Here is a 17,057-nt window from a genome sequence, read left to right as displayed (position 1 = left end):
TGGCCCTTTGAAGAGAAATTGCCACCTCTGGTCTTTACACACATAAGGGACCTCTAACTCCTTTATTCACTGTCAGCAACAACCCTCCTTGTTGGCCTCTGCCACCCTACAGGGATCATGTGAAACCATGTTTCTCCCATTGGATATGAGTAGTCCCTTCCCAAATCAGATGCTATACTTCTAATCCTAGAATATACAATCTAGAAAATTGAAAAGCCAACTCATATCAAAACACAAACAAGGTCATTCTAGGGACCAAAATCTCTGTTGGGAAAGGGAAGAAAACTGAGTAGGCAAGGGACAGAATAAAGATGATGCACAATGAGGCTTTGTTTTTGTTTTCTACCCAGACCTTAAAAACTTGGTTTATATTTCTGGTTAGTTTGACTGATAGAACTCAGGAATTATGCTACATTTAACCTGGTCCCCACCCTGCCTTCCTCCTTCCCACAAAGATACCACTGTACAGAACTATATTCATAGGAAAACCAGAAGAAATTAACGGTGTGTTCAAAAACAGACAAGAGAACCAGAGATATCAATGGAGTGAAAGCCTGAGAAATATCAAAGAACTATCGATGCAGATGAGAAAAGTAATCCCTGCTTTGGCCACCGTGAAATTCTGTGGGGAGGATCAGGTGAGATTACAGAGGTGAAATCGCCTGGCAGCAGCCACAGCTCCGCCCCCTCGCCATCTGTCCCTGTGACCTGTGACACTAGTTAGTGACAACCTCCAAGCTCAGGCGGCTGCTGCCCTCCATCAGCAACAGCACCGTCACTAACAAAACACTTAGCACAGAGCACAATGTGTGGCAACCACACTGGACTTGGGGTTCAGAAGACCTCGGGGACGATTTTAGATGTTTGGCCTTGAATAAACCTTTAAACCTCTTTGGGCAGATTTCTTATCTGTAAAGTAAAGCTGGTAATAATTCTATTACTGTTCTTATGAAACAAGGAAGAGAATGACCATGAAAGCACACTGCAAGTCTCCCTGGACACATGTAAGATCATTCCTTTATTAGAGAAATACATTTGAACTCCTACTACCGCCTATTATGTGCCAAGTACTTTTCTAAGTTCCACAAATAAGGCTGTGACTGGAGCTTAGGGTCCAGCTGATGATTTAAAAAAAAAAAAGTATATTTGCCTGGTACTGATAAACATTGTGGGGAAAAAAAACCCCAGCAGGTTAAATATATGTCAGTTAAGACGGATGCCACTGTAAACAGCACATTTAGGAAAGGTCACTCTGGTGAGGGGAGCCACCATGAACAATCTGGGGGATGAGCATTCTCATTAGAGACCGGCCAGCAGGAAGGCACGGTGGTAAGAGCACCTGTAGGGAGACTGAAGGAGACCGAAGCAGAGACAGGCCTCTGTGGCTGGGGCAGCACAGTCCTAGGGATTGGAAACTAAAAACGTGGGACCGGGCACACTATGGGCTAGCACTCTCAAGAATGAGGAGACGAGATAATGCTGGGCCTTGGAGAAAGGGCAAGACGCAGGTTAAGTGGAACCAAGAACAAGAAGGCATGGGGGGGGTGAGAGTAATACAATGGTGTCAGCAACTAGTAGCACTTAACATGTGGGGCCCAACCCTGCCCCACGTACTTCCTGACATTCTTCCAAGGCCTCACTGTCCCACTTGATACGTGGGAGAACGGAGTGCAGGCAGAGGTCACAAGGCTGTGGGGGCAAGATTTGGGCTCAGGCCGCCACACCGCCGGGACTGCACCCTCCCCGGCTGCACTCATGTGCAGAAAGGAGACGATGAGGGCAGGTACGACTCTGCAAGTGTGAGATGACCAGGGCTGAGAGGGATTCAATGAGGAAGGTCGACAACCAATTGGAAGTTCATACACCAGCTTCCAGAAGCTTCAGAGAAACTGCGTGGTGACTTTGTTTTTGGCCAGGTCCTTTAGGAAGTCAGGTGAATGCTGGTTACCTTCGCTCACAACCTCCCATCTAGAAGCTTGTTGAGCGTTCAAGCTACTGACCTTATTCCGCAATCAGCCTGAGAGGATTATTAAAGCTGTCACTCCCGAACTCTGCTCAGAGCTTCAGCTAAAATGTCTAGAAAGCCACCTCCTTCTGACCTCTTCATCTTGGTATTATCCCAAACAAAACAGCATCCAGGCATTCAGCCACAGAGTTTATTACCACTAGAAATTGTGGAGCACTAGGTGAATGCAGGTTTTCCAACCTGTGATTCAAAAATAGGACAAGAATCTTCATGCTACTGTACTTCATGAGATCCAAAACCTCTTTTCTGACAGATGAGGAGACATTCATGACTTTTTCAACCTAGAATGTACTTACTAAGTCTTATTCCTTTTATCCCCCTTCTTAAAAGCTTGGGCAAACGGCATGGTAAAATATAGCAAAAACCAAACAAACAGAAACCACACTGAGGGTCAAAAGCCTTGGCCTTTGTTCTGATTTGTTCAATGAGTTTGCTGTGCAGGTCACAGCCTTTCTGAGCAGAGGATTCCCTGTTGGTAAAAGGAAAGCGCTGACTTACGTGACCTTCCCAGGAACATAATTCTATTATTTGCAATGAAGACCTCTGTCAGTCCTCAGAGAGACAATTTTAAAAAAGGGAGGAAATAATGAAAACGTAAAATAATGTATTTGAGGAGAAACATTCAGTAAAGACTAGAACTTCTGTTTTGGTTATTTTTCAGAACATATGCTGCTTAAGGACAGGGACTGCTGTCAGCTTATTTCCTCTCCGGAATTTGAAAGAAAGACCAAAAAAAAAGAAAGAAAGAAAGACCACACACGTGGTGGGCAGGGCAAGAGGGGCCTTCTGAGTTCCCCACAGGTGGCACTGGCTCAGCACCCTCATCCACAGCTGGCCTGGTCTGTGCTCCTTCCTGTGTCCCACGGACTTATTCCCAAGGGCGCCTCCTTATCATGTGGTAACTCGGGTCACACAGAAACAAGAGAGACCAGCCACGGGCACGTTCTCTGACCAAGAGGAGAACAAAGAATTTCTTGGCTCTGGCCACCGCTAGGACCTTGCTGGCTGGTACCAGCCATGATAGGGAGCGCAAAGAGGCCGAGGCCTTGTGACGCAATGACAGAGCCAGGGCAGCAGGAGGTCCAGGGGACTTCTCACTCCCGCCTAGCAAGCTGGCACTGCAGCAGGCAGATGTGACTGCCCGCCAAGCACACAGCAGTAGAAATCAACAGAATCTAATAGGCCAGCAAAAGCGTCCAGATGGCACCTAGATTTGGGGAGTTTGGGAAAGCATTAAAAAAAAAACACAAAAAGACAGGTAGGAGTCAATGACTAAAATCAACAGCAACAGGACTCCTCTAGACCAATCACAGGGGCCCCTGTGTACGTTTTGTTTCCAAGGTCAAGGAGAAGAGGAAACAAAGTCTCCCGAACCACAAGTGGCAAACCAGTGGCATACCCGGTAGTCTTCAGTACTGACTGAACACAATTACTGTGCTCCTAGACTGGAGTGACGGGTGACGGAGGGGCAAGGGCCAGGGCCTAAGGCAGGCTGGGAAGACAGTGAAGCAGCCACTCACTCATGGCCCGGCCTCACCCTCAGAGCCCAGTGTGCTCCCAGGTCCTCTGCTCAGACATCTCACAGGCTGCTCAGAGCAGTCAGGAAAGAGTCTGGGCTCTGGCTGCTTGAGACCAACCACCTACTGTGTCCCCAGGTAAGATGCTGAACTCTGCCTCAGGTTCCCGTCATGGGCAACCTTCTCCGCCACCTCAGAGCAGCACCACGGGGCACTAGTATGCTGGCCACACAGAAATTGGGCAGGTGCTATTTATGGGTGTGGAGTGATGATCATTTAGGCCTTGTTTAGTCCAATAAATGTTGGAAAAGTGACAATGAAGGAAGACTTTGTTTAAAACGTACGAGTAGCACTCTCTAAAACAAGGCTCTGTAGCCCCCTTGGCCTCTTCCTTGCTCTCACCTCCCTGGGTGTCTGCTCAGAATTTTCTGAGCCAAGGATGTGCCTGAGCACTGATGCGCATGTTCTCCTTTAGCCCCACCCAGGCCCTAACAAGGCTGGTGCTGTTGTCTCTGCTGCACAGACAAGGAAGCTGAGGCTCTGAGGCCAAGTGATGGGAGGAACAACCCAGGAGCCTGAGGGTCTAGGAGAACACGAGGTCAGGGAAAAGTCACAAAGGAGTCAAAGACTACAGGGAGGAGAGCAAGACGGGGATGGAAACAGGAGGAGAACAAGTCGGAGATGGAAACACGTCCTGTGCATCTGGAAATATGAAGGATGCTTATTACTCACAGAGCTTACAACTCAGTTGGTACCAGTTACATGGCTACAGAACCAGAGTTCTCATATGAAATCGAACCCCATCTGACATGGAGGGGTGGAATGGGACTCTGGAGGGACCCAAGCTCATACAGGTCACAGAAGTAGTGTTGATACAGCCAGGCCATACTTCTCCAACCCTTTTCTTGGCCCCTCATAAACTGTTCTTCAAGATAAGTGGCAGGGACAAAGATCAGGTCCTAAAATGTTGGTACCCCTGCTACTGCTAAGTCGCTTCAGTCATGTCCGACTCTGTGTGACCCCATAGACGGCTGCCCACTAGGCTCCCCCATCCCTGGGATTCTCCAGGCAAGAATACTGGAGTGGGTTGCCATTTCCTTCTCCAATGCATGAAAGTGAAAACTGAAAGTGAAGTCGCTCAGTCATGTCCGACTCTTAGCAACCCCATGGACTGCAGCCTACGAGGCTTCTCCGTCCATGGGATTTTCCAGGCAAGAGTACTGGAGTGGGGTGCCATTGCCTTCTCTGAAAATATTGGTACCATTGCTTATTTTGAAATATACACTAACAGGCCCAAGAATTTCACTCAATGTTAAAACAACTAGGAAAAAAGTGTCATCACCTGAAACTAACACAACACTGTAAATCAAGTGTATTTAAAAAAAAAGGAGTGTCATTACATTCTTAGAGAAGTGGCCTACAGTCACTCTGGCCTGCTTTGTAACCAGCCAGGTACCAGGCCCTTACCCACCTCCTCATCTTCAAACACCTTCTTGTTCCCTCCCCTCGGCAGTCCTTAGGCCCTGCTCTCTGCCTGAAATACTCTTCAGCCTCTCTGTGACCACCCATATCCCACCAGTCTTTCAAAATTCAACATTTCCAGAATATCCCAATCACCACTGCCAGATCTCATTATCTGACCACATACTAAGAGACTTTGTATTTCACTTCTTTAAGTTTCAGTTCCAAATATTTCACTTATATGCTCTCACCAATACTTTTACATTATGAGCGAAGGGACCATGTTGTATCTGCACTGTCCTCACAGAATTATGTTTTGTATGATGTGAGGCTCACAATATTCACAGATGTATACTTGTTCTGTCAGAAAAGGGGCTGACTGTGAGCTGAGGTGCACCGGAGAAGGCTGTCTTAGGCATTTGGAGACTTTGCACTCAATAGGACAGAAAAATAAAATAGGGCAAAATCATGAGCTAGTGTGAAGAAACTGGAACCTTGTAAGTTGCTGGCAGGATGTAAAATAGTGCAGTTCCTTTGGAAAATAGGCTGGCAGTTCCTCAAAAAGTTAGAGTATCCACTGCTACTGCTAAGTCACTTCAGTCGTGTCCGACTCTACTTGACCCCATAGACGGAAGCCCACCAGGCTTCCCCGTCCCTGGGATTCTCCAGACAAGAACACTGGAGTGGGTTGCCATTTCCTTCTCCAATGCATGAAAGTGAAAAGTGAAAGTGAAGTCGCTCAGTCGTGTCCGACCCTCAGCAACCCCATGGACTGCAGCCTTCCAGGCTCCTCCATCCATGGGACTTTTCGGGCAAGAGTACTGGAGTGGGGTGCCATTGCCTTCTCTGAGAGTATCCATATGACCCAGCAATTCCTCTCCAAGGTGTGTACCCAAGAGAACTGAAACTATGCGCTCACGTGAAACCTAGTACATGAATGTTCACAACAGCCTGAGTCACAATAGCTATAGCAGAAACAACTCAGATGTCCACTAACTGAGGAATTAACAAAATGTGATATGTCCGCACAATGGGATGTTGTCACAAGAAGAATGCAGTACTGACATATGCTACAACATACATGAACCTGGAAAACACTGCTTGTGAAAGAGGTCACATACCATACAAGCCCATTTAGGTGAAATGTCTGGAATAAGCAACAGAAAGTAGACTGGTGGTTGGCAGGGCTAAGGGAAGAATAAGAAGTGACCCCTAATGGGTACAGGCTTTTGGGGGTGGTGGTGATGAAACTTTTGATGAAGCTTTTGTGGGTGGTGGTGAGGGGAGATGAAATTTTCTGGAATTAGACAACGGTAATGGTTGCACACCCTTGTAAATATACTAAAACCCACCAACATGTACATTCTAAAGGAGTAAATTTTATGGTATGTGAATTATACCTTAATTAAACTAAAAACCATCCTCATAACAGAAAAGCTAGTATGCTATTGTGATCCTCAAACTTTGAAATATACAAAAACCAACTGGGGTGCCTAAGATAAAAACTCCCAGGCTTCCCTGGTACCATCACAAACACTGTGGCCCGGAAGATTCAGTGGGGACCCAGCAGCCCGCATTTAACAAGCATGGGAGGGGATGATGATGTCAATGTTAGCCATGAAGCATGTTTCAGGAAACATAAGTATAATCAAAAGAAATTGCAATTTAGAATCAGAAGAGCTGGATTCAAATTCTGGTACTCCTCCTTCCCAGTTATACGACCTTAGTTAAGTCACATAACCTCTCTGCTCCTAAGTTTCACTGACCATAAAATGTTAACAAGACAGTCTCTCACCCAAGAGACAGTGTGCATGCAGTGTCAGAGTACACGGCACACAGTCAGTGCTCCAAAGATGCTAGTGAACCCTGACCAGGTGCCAATTCCATTCAACAAACGTCATCAAGTGATACAGTCTGAAAGGTCCAGTGCAAGGGAACAGTAATTCAGTTCAGTCACTCAGTCATGTCCGACTCTTTGCGACCCCATGAATTGCAGCACGCCAGGCCTCCCTGTCCATCACCAACTCCTGGAGTTCACCCAAACTCACGTGCATCGAGTTGGTGATGCCATCCAGCCATCTCATCCTCTGGCGTCCCCTTCTCCTCCTGCCCCCAATCCCTCCCAGCATCAGAGTCTTTTCTTAGCAGGACAAAATTTTTAAATTATCAATTAATGGATTTTACAAAATATAAAATAGACTTTAAAGACTAGGCACTGCTGTTTACAAACTTTAAATTAGCATATTACTACTCTTCATGACTCTAAAACAGTGAATTTTGGAGTTTATTAGGAAAAATAACAAAGATGTGTTCAGGCATTTGGCAATTATAAAGAACTTCTGAAAGCTACTTAATAATAAAATTGATACTATATTGAACTGTATGAGCATGCATGCTAAGCTGCTTCACTTGGGTCTGACTCTTTGTCACCCTATGGACCGTAGCCCCTCAGGCTCCTCTGTCCATGGGATTCTCTAGGCAAGAGTACTGAAGTGGGTTGCCATGTCCTCCTCCAGGGATCATCCCTCCACCCAGGGACCCAACTTGCATCTCTTATGTCTCCTGCATTGGCAGGCAGGTTCTTTACCACAAGTACCACTTGGGAAGCTCTATTATACTGTACTGTTCTGCTATTTTTTTCTCTGTGCTTTCTCTCCCCAAGCAGAATGTCAACTCATAATTTGGTACCAAGCCTGACGCTTTTCCCATACCCTCATAACATTTACCCCACTCCTGGAGCAGGTAGAAAATACTCTGTAAGAAAGCTTCAGGGTGATCTGTTACCTTCAGGTCACGGTGGATAATAGGAGTTTTGCACTGATGCAGGCGGGCGACAGCTTCACAGGTGTCACAAAATATCTGGAGTACTTCATTTTCTGTAAAACCTGTTTGCAGGCGCTGGTTCATTAGGTTGACCACTTGGCCTCCTGAAAGGGGTGCAGAGCAGAGGAAAGGTAATAAACATTCAGCCCCTTCACTTATTCAAGAGAATGAATGGCTGTCCACAGAGGAGCAATCTGGATTCGGCTAATTACTGGCTGAGCCAGGATTAAACCCCAGTATCTTGATTCCCAGCCTGCGACCTGTTTTCTACTGCTTCAAAACAGTTTCTTCATTTTATAAAGCAGTTCAGATGTGAGCTGCCCTCATTCTGTCTTCAAGATTAGCAGCAGAACTGACAACATGGTCCTGGCTCTGGTTGCCTGGTTATACTGTCCCTGTTGTGCATCAGATGGGGCCACAGGTTCAACTTGCTGTACCTTTTAGTAAGAATCAGATTGCACAATAGACCCCAGGAGGAGGAAGAAGACAGTTTGATAGCCTGTACTTTAGGAACAGCTTGGTCTCTCTGGCTTTACTGCCTGCTGCCTGGCCTGCAGAAATGCTACATCAACACTTAACGCCTAGGACTGAAAGACTGATGACCTCGCTTAGAAAATTACCCAGCTCCCTGGATTCTCCTACTACCTCATCTGTGAACATTTAACTGTCCAAAAAGGAATGGCCAGGAGGAAACAATGCGGTACTATTTTATAAAGTCAGGCTAACAGCTGTTACAGTAAAGGCTGGAATTATTGGTTAACATCATGTTTTTAGGATTAGCAACATATTTAATTTATGGACAGTGTCTTGAAAGGCAAGGACAATGTTAGTGGAACCAAGGGTGATTACAAAACTGGGCACCAAACAGTGAAAAAGCGACCCAAGAATGTAAGTGGCAGCTGCTAAGACCCAAAAAGCTGAACCTCCAAACAACAGCTGTATGAAATACAGTCAACTCTGAATACATTCATGCTCCAGCCTGGGTTTCCCAAGATAAATACTGCTCAAAATGCTAAGCTTTCAACTACTTAACTACTGTTAACAGCAGCATGATTTGAATGGAGCCTTATTGGCAATCCAAACTGGAGCAAGAAGAGGAGGGTCATTTCCATTAGACAAAAAGGATTCTTTCCCTCCCAATGCAAGGATGGTGGTGTGGGTGGAGAAGAGAACACACGAGTGAGGGAAGCTGAATTGTTTCTTTAGTCCATCTGGAGTCGGGTCTTTATTATGTGCCTTCATCATTTGCTTTAAAGCATCACAAAGAACACATTCATTCTCATCCTCATACATCCACATTCACGTACAAGCACCAAACCTCCCAAAACCTAACAAAATTAGAGTTCTGTATTATCCACCAGTATTTGTGCCACTGATCTTTGACATTGTAAGACTAACCAAGAAGTCACAGGAGGCTCTGTCTCTCTCAGCCTCTTTGTCTTCCCATCCTTAAAACCAGAACAACATACATTAGAGTACAGTTCCTGTTAACTGCAATGACCCCACCCCCTTGACAATCAAAGTCCTAGAGAAATGAAAGCGTACAATCTGGCTCATGTACTTACCCCTGCAGAAGTCCATCAGGATGAGAACTTCCCACACATCACCGCTACTCACACTATTGATACTGGAGTCAATGTAACCCACGATGTTCTTATGCCCCGACAGGTCCCTCTGTAAAGAGTTGAGAAATAAATGATTCGTTACAGACACCAATAGAGACAGAACGAGCCAGGTTTTTCCATTAGCACAGACAACTTAAATACACAGACCAACATTGACAGTGAGCAGAGGTCAGACTAAGAAACAGGGTCAAGAGAACATTTCCACTGGTCTCTGAGAGTCATGGCCATATCTTCAATAGCAATTCTACAATCCAACTAAACCATAATGCTCTCCTGAGTTCAGTTCAGTTGCTCAGTCTTGTCTGACTCTTTGAGACCCCAGGGACCTCAGCATGCCAGGCCTCCCTGTCCATCACCAACTCCCAGAGTTTACTCAAACTCATGTCCATTGAGTTGGTGATCCCATTCAGCCGTCTCATCTTCTGTCATCTTCTTCTCCTCCTGCCTTCAATCTTTCCCAGCATCAGGGTCTTTTCCAATGAGTCAGTTCTTCACATCACATAGCCAAAGTATTGGAGTTTCAGCTTCAGCATCAGTCCTTCCAATGAATATTCAGGACTGATTTCCTTTAGGATGGACTAGTTGGATCTCCTTGCAGTCCAAGGAACTCTCAAGAGTTTCCTCCAAAACCACAGTTCAAAAGCATCAATTCTTCAGTGCTCAGCTTTCTTTATGGTCCAACTCTCACATCCATACATGACTACTGGAAAAACAACAGCCTTGATTAGATGGACCTTCGTTGGCAAAGTAATGCCTCTGCTTTTAATATGCTGTCTAGGTTGGTCATAACTTTCCTTCCAAGGAGTAAGCGTCTTTTGATTTCATGGCTGCAGTCACCATCTGCAGTGATTTTGGAGCTCAACATTCTCTTGAACTAGATTCTAAAACCAAATGGTCACAGGCTGCCTACTTGCTCAGGGCATCAGTCTTCCCTATAAGCCAGAAGCGAAGACTCTCATCTCTAGAAACACTGCAGAGGGGCTTAGAGGAGAGCACAGTACAAACTATTTAAATATGTGAATTTTTAATTCAGAAAAATGAAACTGATCATTTTTTTCCCCGGTTGTAAGAACAACAAGTGAATTCAATTTGACTTTCAAACTATTCATACTGTTTTTCTCTCTTTAGGAAATATACGAAAAGAATAACTGCTTTTTAAAGTTTTGGAGGGACTACAATGGCAAGCATTTTGCTCACAATTAAGCCTTTCAAGCCAACCAACTGGGATAGAAGATGGGTTGTTTCCAGCTCTCTGGTTAGAACAGCATATCTCAGGGCTGCTCGTGGAATTAATGTTTCAACGAGTACATATTGAGCACTTCTCATGTTTCAGGACCCATTCAGGCACTGGAAGTTGCCTCATCCCTTGGTATGGTTACTTCAATATCCATAGAGGCAAACCTTCCTGAAAATGATGTTCAAAATCCAAGGTCAGTGAGCAAAAACTGAGCAAGCTGGGTAATAGAATTTATGCACAAATACAAAGTAAGGCCCTATTTTTAAACTAGTTTTAATAAATTGTTTTACTTCTGTTTAATAAATATACATGGGAGGGAGGAGGCGAGAAACATGTGGTTCTGTAAGAGTTACCACAAATTTGGCAATTAGAACCATGAGAATAGTAACCCCCACCACACTGACTGGAGACCTCAGCTGTTCCAAGTGATAAAGTCTCTTTTAACGGGAAAGTACATACCAAAACAAGAGGAGGCTTCACAGTATCAAACTAACACACCTGAACTCTGAGCATACAAATGAAAATTTCTTAGCACTTTCCTTGGAGTGAAGGAGTAAGAATGACTACTGCCTCAGAAAGGTAGAGCAAAGGTAGAAATGGGTCCGCTTCTACTGGCAATGGGGAAATCACTGGAGATCTAGACAAGAACAGTTTCGGAGAAGGAATAAAATGAAAGAACAATGGAGCTGGACTTGCAAAGAACAGGAGTGGCGTACGTAGAACCAGTGACTAAGGATGACTCTTACCGAACATTTTGAGCCGAAAAGGAGCAGCACTGAGGGAAAGGAAAGGGTGGGAGAGGACTGAGCACTGGAGAGTGGCAGGAGCCAGGAGAGACAAGCTTTAAGATACAGAAGAGGATGGGGATAACTGATGCAACAAGGTCCTCTGAGTAGAAAGGGTCAGGATTAGGAACACTGTTAAAGGAACTGGTCTTTCAAAGGCATTTCTTTCCTGGCAAACAGGAAGGAAATAAGGATGGATATGCATATTGGTTTAAGGCTGAGGGAAAAAGGGAATTTGAGGGAGTTCAGATCCATTGTTCCGTTTTGGGGTAGAATGCAAGATTATCTTCCAAGCGTTAGGGAATGAGAAAGAAGCCTGATGAGAGAAATAAAAGGATTCGAGCAACTGCTCTGGATAATTGACAAGGGAGATGATGAGACAGAAAAGCAGCCGCTAAAACTGAAGTTTCTCTAAACAGAAAGTGATTTCAGGGCTCATGTTTTAGAGGACTGTGCTTCTCCCTGCTTCTCAGTCTTATCAACTCTTCTAGAACTTGTTTCCATTTACACAGTGCTAGAAGTAGGAACATGTAGACAGAATTTCTTTGAAACTAAAATGGAGCAGAAGATCCTGTTCTCCAAATGTTCACAGAAAGGAATGAAAGACTAATGTTTCTGTATTTAACTGTTTGGGAAAATAAAAATTAGCAAAGTCGCCTCTGAGTTTCTCTCACCCCAAGAGGAATAATTAAGAATCTGGAAGGAAAATAAAAAGCAACTGATAGAGCCAAGAGGAGGTCAAGAGCTATTAGAGGACACACACTGGATAATCAGTATCTGTAGATGGCATCTCAGAACAGTATGCCACGACGCTGGATGATTGGTCCAAGGCCAAATTCCCGTTCACCATGTCTTCTGCAAAGATCTAGAGATACGTTCAAGTAGAAAAGACCATCTCTTTGGAGGGAGACGATGGCATTTTACTTTTAATGGCTTGGAGTCCAGGAACATCTCAGATTTTAGAGTAAAATGTCACTGGTTTGTATGTGATAGAGAAGATCTGTTTGATTGGCTGGGAAATGTAGAAAAAGGTCAAGAGGAAATCTTACTACAAGTTGAGATAGGCTCACATTTAGGGTCCAAGTGACAGCACTTCTCAACAGCAACAGGTGAGAGGATATCCAAGCTTTCCCTGGCTTGAGTTAAAAGACCAGCCCCACACTTACAGGAGAGATCTGGGCTGGAACCCACAGGGGAGGCACCTCAGTTACTACCTGTTTACTCAGGAAAAGGCAAGGTATAGGAAGATGCTCTGATGTCCTTGGTTACAACTATTATTTGGAGTATTGAGATAAAAGTCTACTTGCTAAGTCAAAATCTGATTTTCAGGGGAGTGGTGAATGTTCGGCTAAACTCTGATCAGCTTATATATTACATTAAATCATGGAAGCGGTGATAAGTCTAACGACACTGTATTGTCATTCTAAACTATTTTTATTTATTTATTTGGCTGCATCGGGTCTTAGTTGTTGCACTCTGATCTTTGTTGTGTTATGTGTCCCATCTTTCACGGCCACACAAAGACACTCTAGTTGTGGCAAGCAGGCTCAGCAGTCGCAGTGCATGGGCTCAGCTGCTCCATGGTATGTGGGATCTTAGTTCCCCGACCAACAATCAAACCTGTGTCCCCTGCATTGGAAGGCAGATTCGTAACCACTGGACCACCAGGGAAGTCCCTAAACTTTAAATTAACATTAAACCACACTGATAAACATTATTAGAAGACCTACTTTATTGAATATGTTAGGGGAAGCACACTGACTGAAACCGCCCACCCTGGCCAGGCCCTTTAGTAACCATTCACATGAGTTGTTTTATGACAGGAGATCCTGGTAAAGAATACGGAACTAATAAGCCACCACCAAGTGGAAGAGTTCGGGAAAGGTCAAAAGGAGACACCACATGTCCGTCCACTTCCCAGAATCCCTCTCGCTAGCATCCATCTTGGCTGGGTGATGCGTGCGCCACCAGGAAAGACTCTGAATTAGAATAACTGGCCAAAGACAACCCGGAAACCAATCCATCACCATAAAACCCGAGACTGCGAGCCACGTGGCAGAGCAGTTCTCCTGGGTTCCCTTACCCTACTGCTCTCCACCCGGGTGTCCTTTCCTAATAAAATCTCTTGCTTTGTCAGTACATGTGTCTCCTCGGACAATTCATTTCCGAGTGTTAGACACGAGCCCAGTTTCAGCCCCTGGAAGGGGTCCCCCTTCCTGCAACAAATAGATATTTAAAGTATTTGTAGTTAACTTAGTAACTTTCATAGTTAAATGCTTGAAGTGATGACAAACTTTTTTCATAAACACACACAAACACTACCATTGGAAAATAAGGCCTTCTACCGGATCCTACAGAGGATCAGAAACTTTATCTGTGGTCCTAATTAATGGTCATTCATTGGAAGGGCTGATGCTGAAGCTGAAACTCCAAAACTTTGGCCACCTGATGCGAAGAACTGACTCATTTGAAAAGACCCTGATACTGGGAAAGATTGAAGGCAGGAGGAGAAGGGGACAACAGAGGAAAAGATGGCTGGATGGCATCACCGACTCGATGGACATGAGTGTGAGCAAGCTCCGGGAGCTGGTGATGGATAGGGAAGCCTGACGTGCTGCAGTCCATGAGGACACAAAAAGTGGGACACGACTGAGTGACTGAACTGAATTAATGGTGCTTGTAACGCAGAACAGCATTCTATCCCGAGCTTCAAATTTTCTGCAGCAGGAAATTCCTACTAAGAATCTTAAAGCCTTACAAGAGAACAGAGGCCTCAATTCCTAAGTACATCTATAAAAACCTTCATTTTTATGTTCAAGAAAACAAAGAAGACAGCATTCTAAGTAGCATATCAATATGTCACTCACCTCAAAATAGTCAAGTGAGTATGGTATGTAACTAACTCCCTTATGTATCTTTTGCTCAGACCACTCTTCCTTGGAACATCAGCATGACAAATTCCTGCAAATTCCTGATGCTGATAGTGCTTGCATTTGCATACAATAAGCTTCCAAAGAGGTGTATTTACCCAAATAGTCAACGATTTCTTATTTTATGACACAGCACTATTGCTGCCAACTTCTAGCATTGCACTGTGATTTCACAAACAGTTTGAACCAAAGTTAGCTTCTTTCCCAAAGTTGCTTTGTAAAAGTCTTCTGTCTTACTATTCCTCTCCCACTCCTCTTCTCTATAACTCTAAATTTTCTCTGTACCTATTCTCTAAAACTCTAAATTTCCTTTATAACTATAATTCACAAGCAAACAAAAACTATCAAATCCGGTGCAATAGTGAAAAGAAACGCTTTGAGATCTAGACTAGCGCTGGAGTTTCTACTGAAGGCTGTCGTATCTGGGGCCCTTGTGGATTTCTACCACATGAGTCCCAGATATAATCCTGCCTACACTTACATTTATGCTCCCTTTTCCAAGTCTTACTCGTTAACTAATCCTGTATTTACAGAACAGATCTTTAAAGTCACTTAGAGTCTGATTCTAGAGTCATGCTGCTCAGACTTTAATGAGCAAGTGAATTACTTGGGGGCTGGGGGGTGGGGTGGGGTAGGGTTGGGGGGCTTCTGTTTGAAAACAGATCCTAATCCAGTAGCTTTGGGATAGAGCCTAGGGTGTTTCTGGTCAGTGGCACCTAAAGTGCCAAAGATCTAGGGCAGTACTCCTCAAAATGTGGTCCAAAACATTTTCTGAGTAGAAACAAGTTCATAAGGAGATAAGAAGCTTGCTCCAGGACATAAATCAATCTGCTCACTAAGATGACTTTCTTTTCCTAGTGAGACTCCACCCATGAGGGAAGCAGTTCATTGATTTATGTTCTAGGACAAGATCTTCGTGAAGCATACATTGATCGACAACTGATTTTTGACAATGATGCCAAGACTCAGTGAGGAAGAGAACAGTGTTTTTCACAAACTGGTGCTGGGACAACTGACCATCTATATGCAAAAGAATGAAGTTGGATACCTACCTCACACCATAAACCTCACAACTCCTCAAAATGGAACTAAGGAGAACCGTGCAGGGCATGTTCCCCCAAGTATAAAACCAAGCAGTTAATGATTAGGACAATAGAGTCACAGACTCAGTGTCTGATGCACACTCCTGAGTTGTTTTATAAATACTATAACTGCAACCAGAGGAAAAAAAAACTAACTGCATGATGAACCAGACTGTGTCCATGACATAAGCTGCTCCATCTTGAGCAGCACTGAATCTATGTTTAGCACAATTCCAAGAACAGGCCTCAAGAGAATGGGATTAACATCATTGCTTGTAACAATCTGAATCATTCTGGGCATTAAAGTAATTGTAGCTTGCTCTGCCTGTCTACATAAGTAGGCAACTAAAACTGTCAGCAAAGAAATGCTGATATCTTCCACTCTGAGAATATGGTTCCCTATGTCAATTTCTTCTACAAAGAAGTTATAGAAGATGGACCTTTGCCCCTGCTGCTGCTGCTGCTAAGTCACTTCGGTCGTGTCCGACTCTGTGAGACCCCAGAGACAGCAACCCACCAGGTTCCCCCCTCCCTTGGATTCTCCAGGCAAGAACACTGGAGTGGGTTTGCCCCTAATTCCACAGAAATGGAATGACGTTGCACCGTAGGGAACTGAGGGCAGCTCTTTTGCTTCTTTCCGGTTTGCTCATTTCTCTTTCCCTCCAACTTTGAAATAAACTAATTAACCTGTTGATTCTTTTCCCAGATAAAAAAAAAAAAAAGAATTAAGTAGTTAAAGAATGACTAGCTCTCTATCCCCAACAGCCCCCTTAGCAGTCTTGCTCGCAGATCACATGGCAAGATAACATGTGAAGAGTCAGCAGCCTGCATACAATGGAGAAAGATGCAGAACCCAACCTCCTGCCTTAATGATTCACTGAGATTCTCCCTTCTTCCCCCACCTTCCATCTCCTGCTTTATGAACTGTCATGGTTGACCAGAACCTTCAGAGTTGGTCTCAGGACATATTCTCCCCAGACTGGCCACCTTCTCCTGAGACTGTCAGCTTTTCTGATTAAAGCACTTTGCTTTTCTTCTTTGAAAATACTTATTTATTTGGCTGTGCCGGGTCTTAGTTGCAGCATGCAGGCTCTTTTAGTTGAGGCATGGGGATCTAGGCATGTTTGATCCCAGGGATCAAACCCGGGACTCTTTCACTGGGTGTACAGTCTTAGCCACTGGACCACCAGGGAAGTCCTTAAAACACCTTTCCTTTCTATTGACACTTGCTTCTCAATTATTTGCTTTTGAGCATCGAGCAGCCAAACCTGAATTTAGTAACAAAAGTGGACCACAAATCTAAAAAATTCCTCAAAGAAAATACATGTGCAAATCTTCATGATGTTGGGTTAGTCAGTGATTCTTAGATTTTGACACCTAAAGCATAAGCAATCAAAGAAAAAACAGATAAACTTCATTTCATCAAAATTAAAAACTTTTGTGCTTCAAAGGATACTATCAAGAAAGTAAAAAGACAGTGCAAAGAATGGAATAAAAACTTGCAAATCATTCATCTGATAAGGGTGCCAGTTCAGTTCAATTCAGTCACTCAGTCATGTCCGACTCTTTGC

At 44.3% G+C, this 17,057-nt stretch overlaps 1 protein-coding gene across 25 annotated transcripts in view; it reads right to left on the bottom strand.

Moving 5' to 3' along the window:
* Positions 1-17,057, bottom strand: part of AAK1 (AP2 associated kinase 1) — a 171,755-nt gene that overhangs the window by 69,583 nt on the left and 85,115 nt on the right. For all 25 annotated transcript variants that reach the window (XM_086326220.1, XM_086326222.1, XM_086326223.1 and 22 more), the window contains exons 4-5: positions 9,393-9,501; positions 7,789-7,931 (exon numbers count right to left, since the gene is read on the bottom strand). In XM_086326220.1, the coding sequence (XP_086182346.1) occupies positions 7,789-7,931; positions 9,393-9,501 (252 nt within the window). The remainder of the gene's footprint in view (positions 1-7,788; positions 7,932-9,392; positions 9,502-17,057) is intronic.

Source organism: Bos grunniens, chromosome 11, assembly GCF_055505025.1.
Source record: "Bos grunniens cultivar Pamir isolate PY7600 chromosome 11, Bosgru_T2T1.0, whole genome shotgun sequence".
In the NCBI taxonomy this organism is placed as follows: domain Eukaryota; kingdom Metazoa; phylum Chordata; class Mammalia; order Artiodactyla; family Bovidae; genus Bos; species Bos grunniens.
Note: the sequence above shows the minus strand (reverse complement) of the source record. Positions and strands in the feature narration are given on the sequence as shown.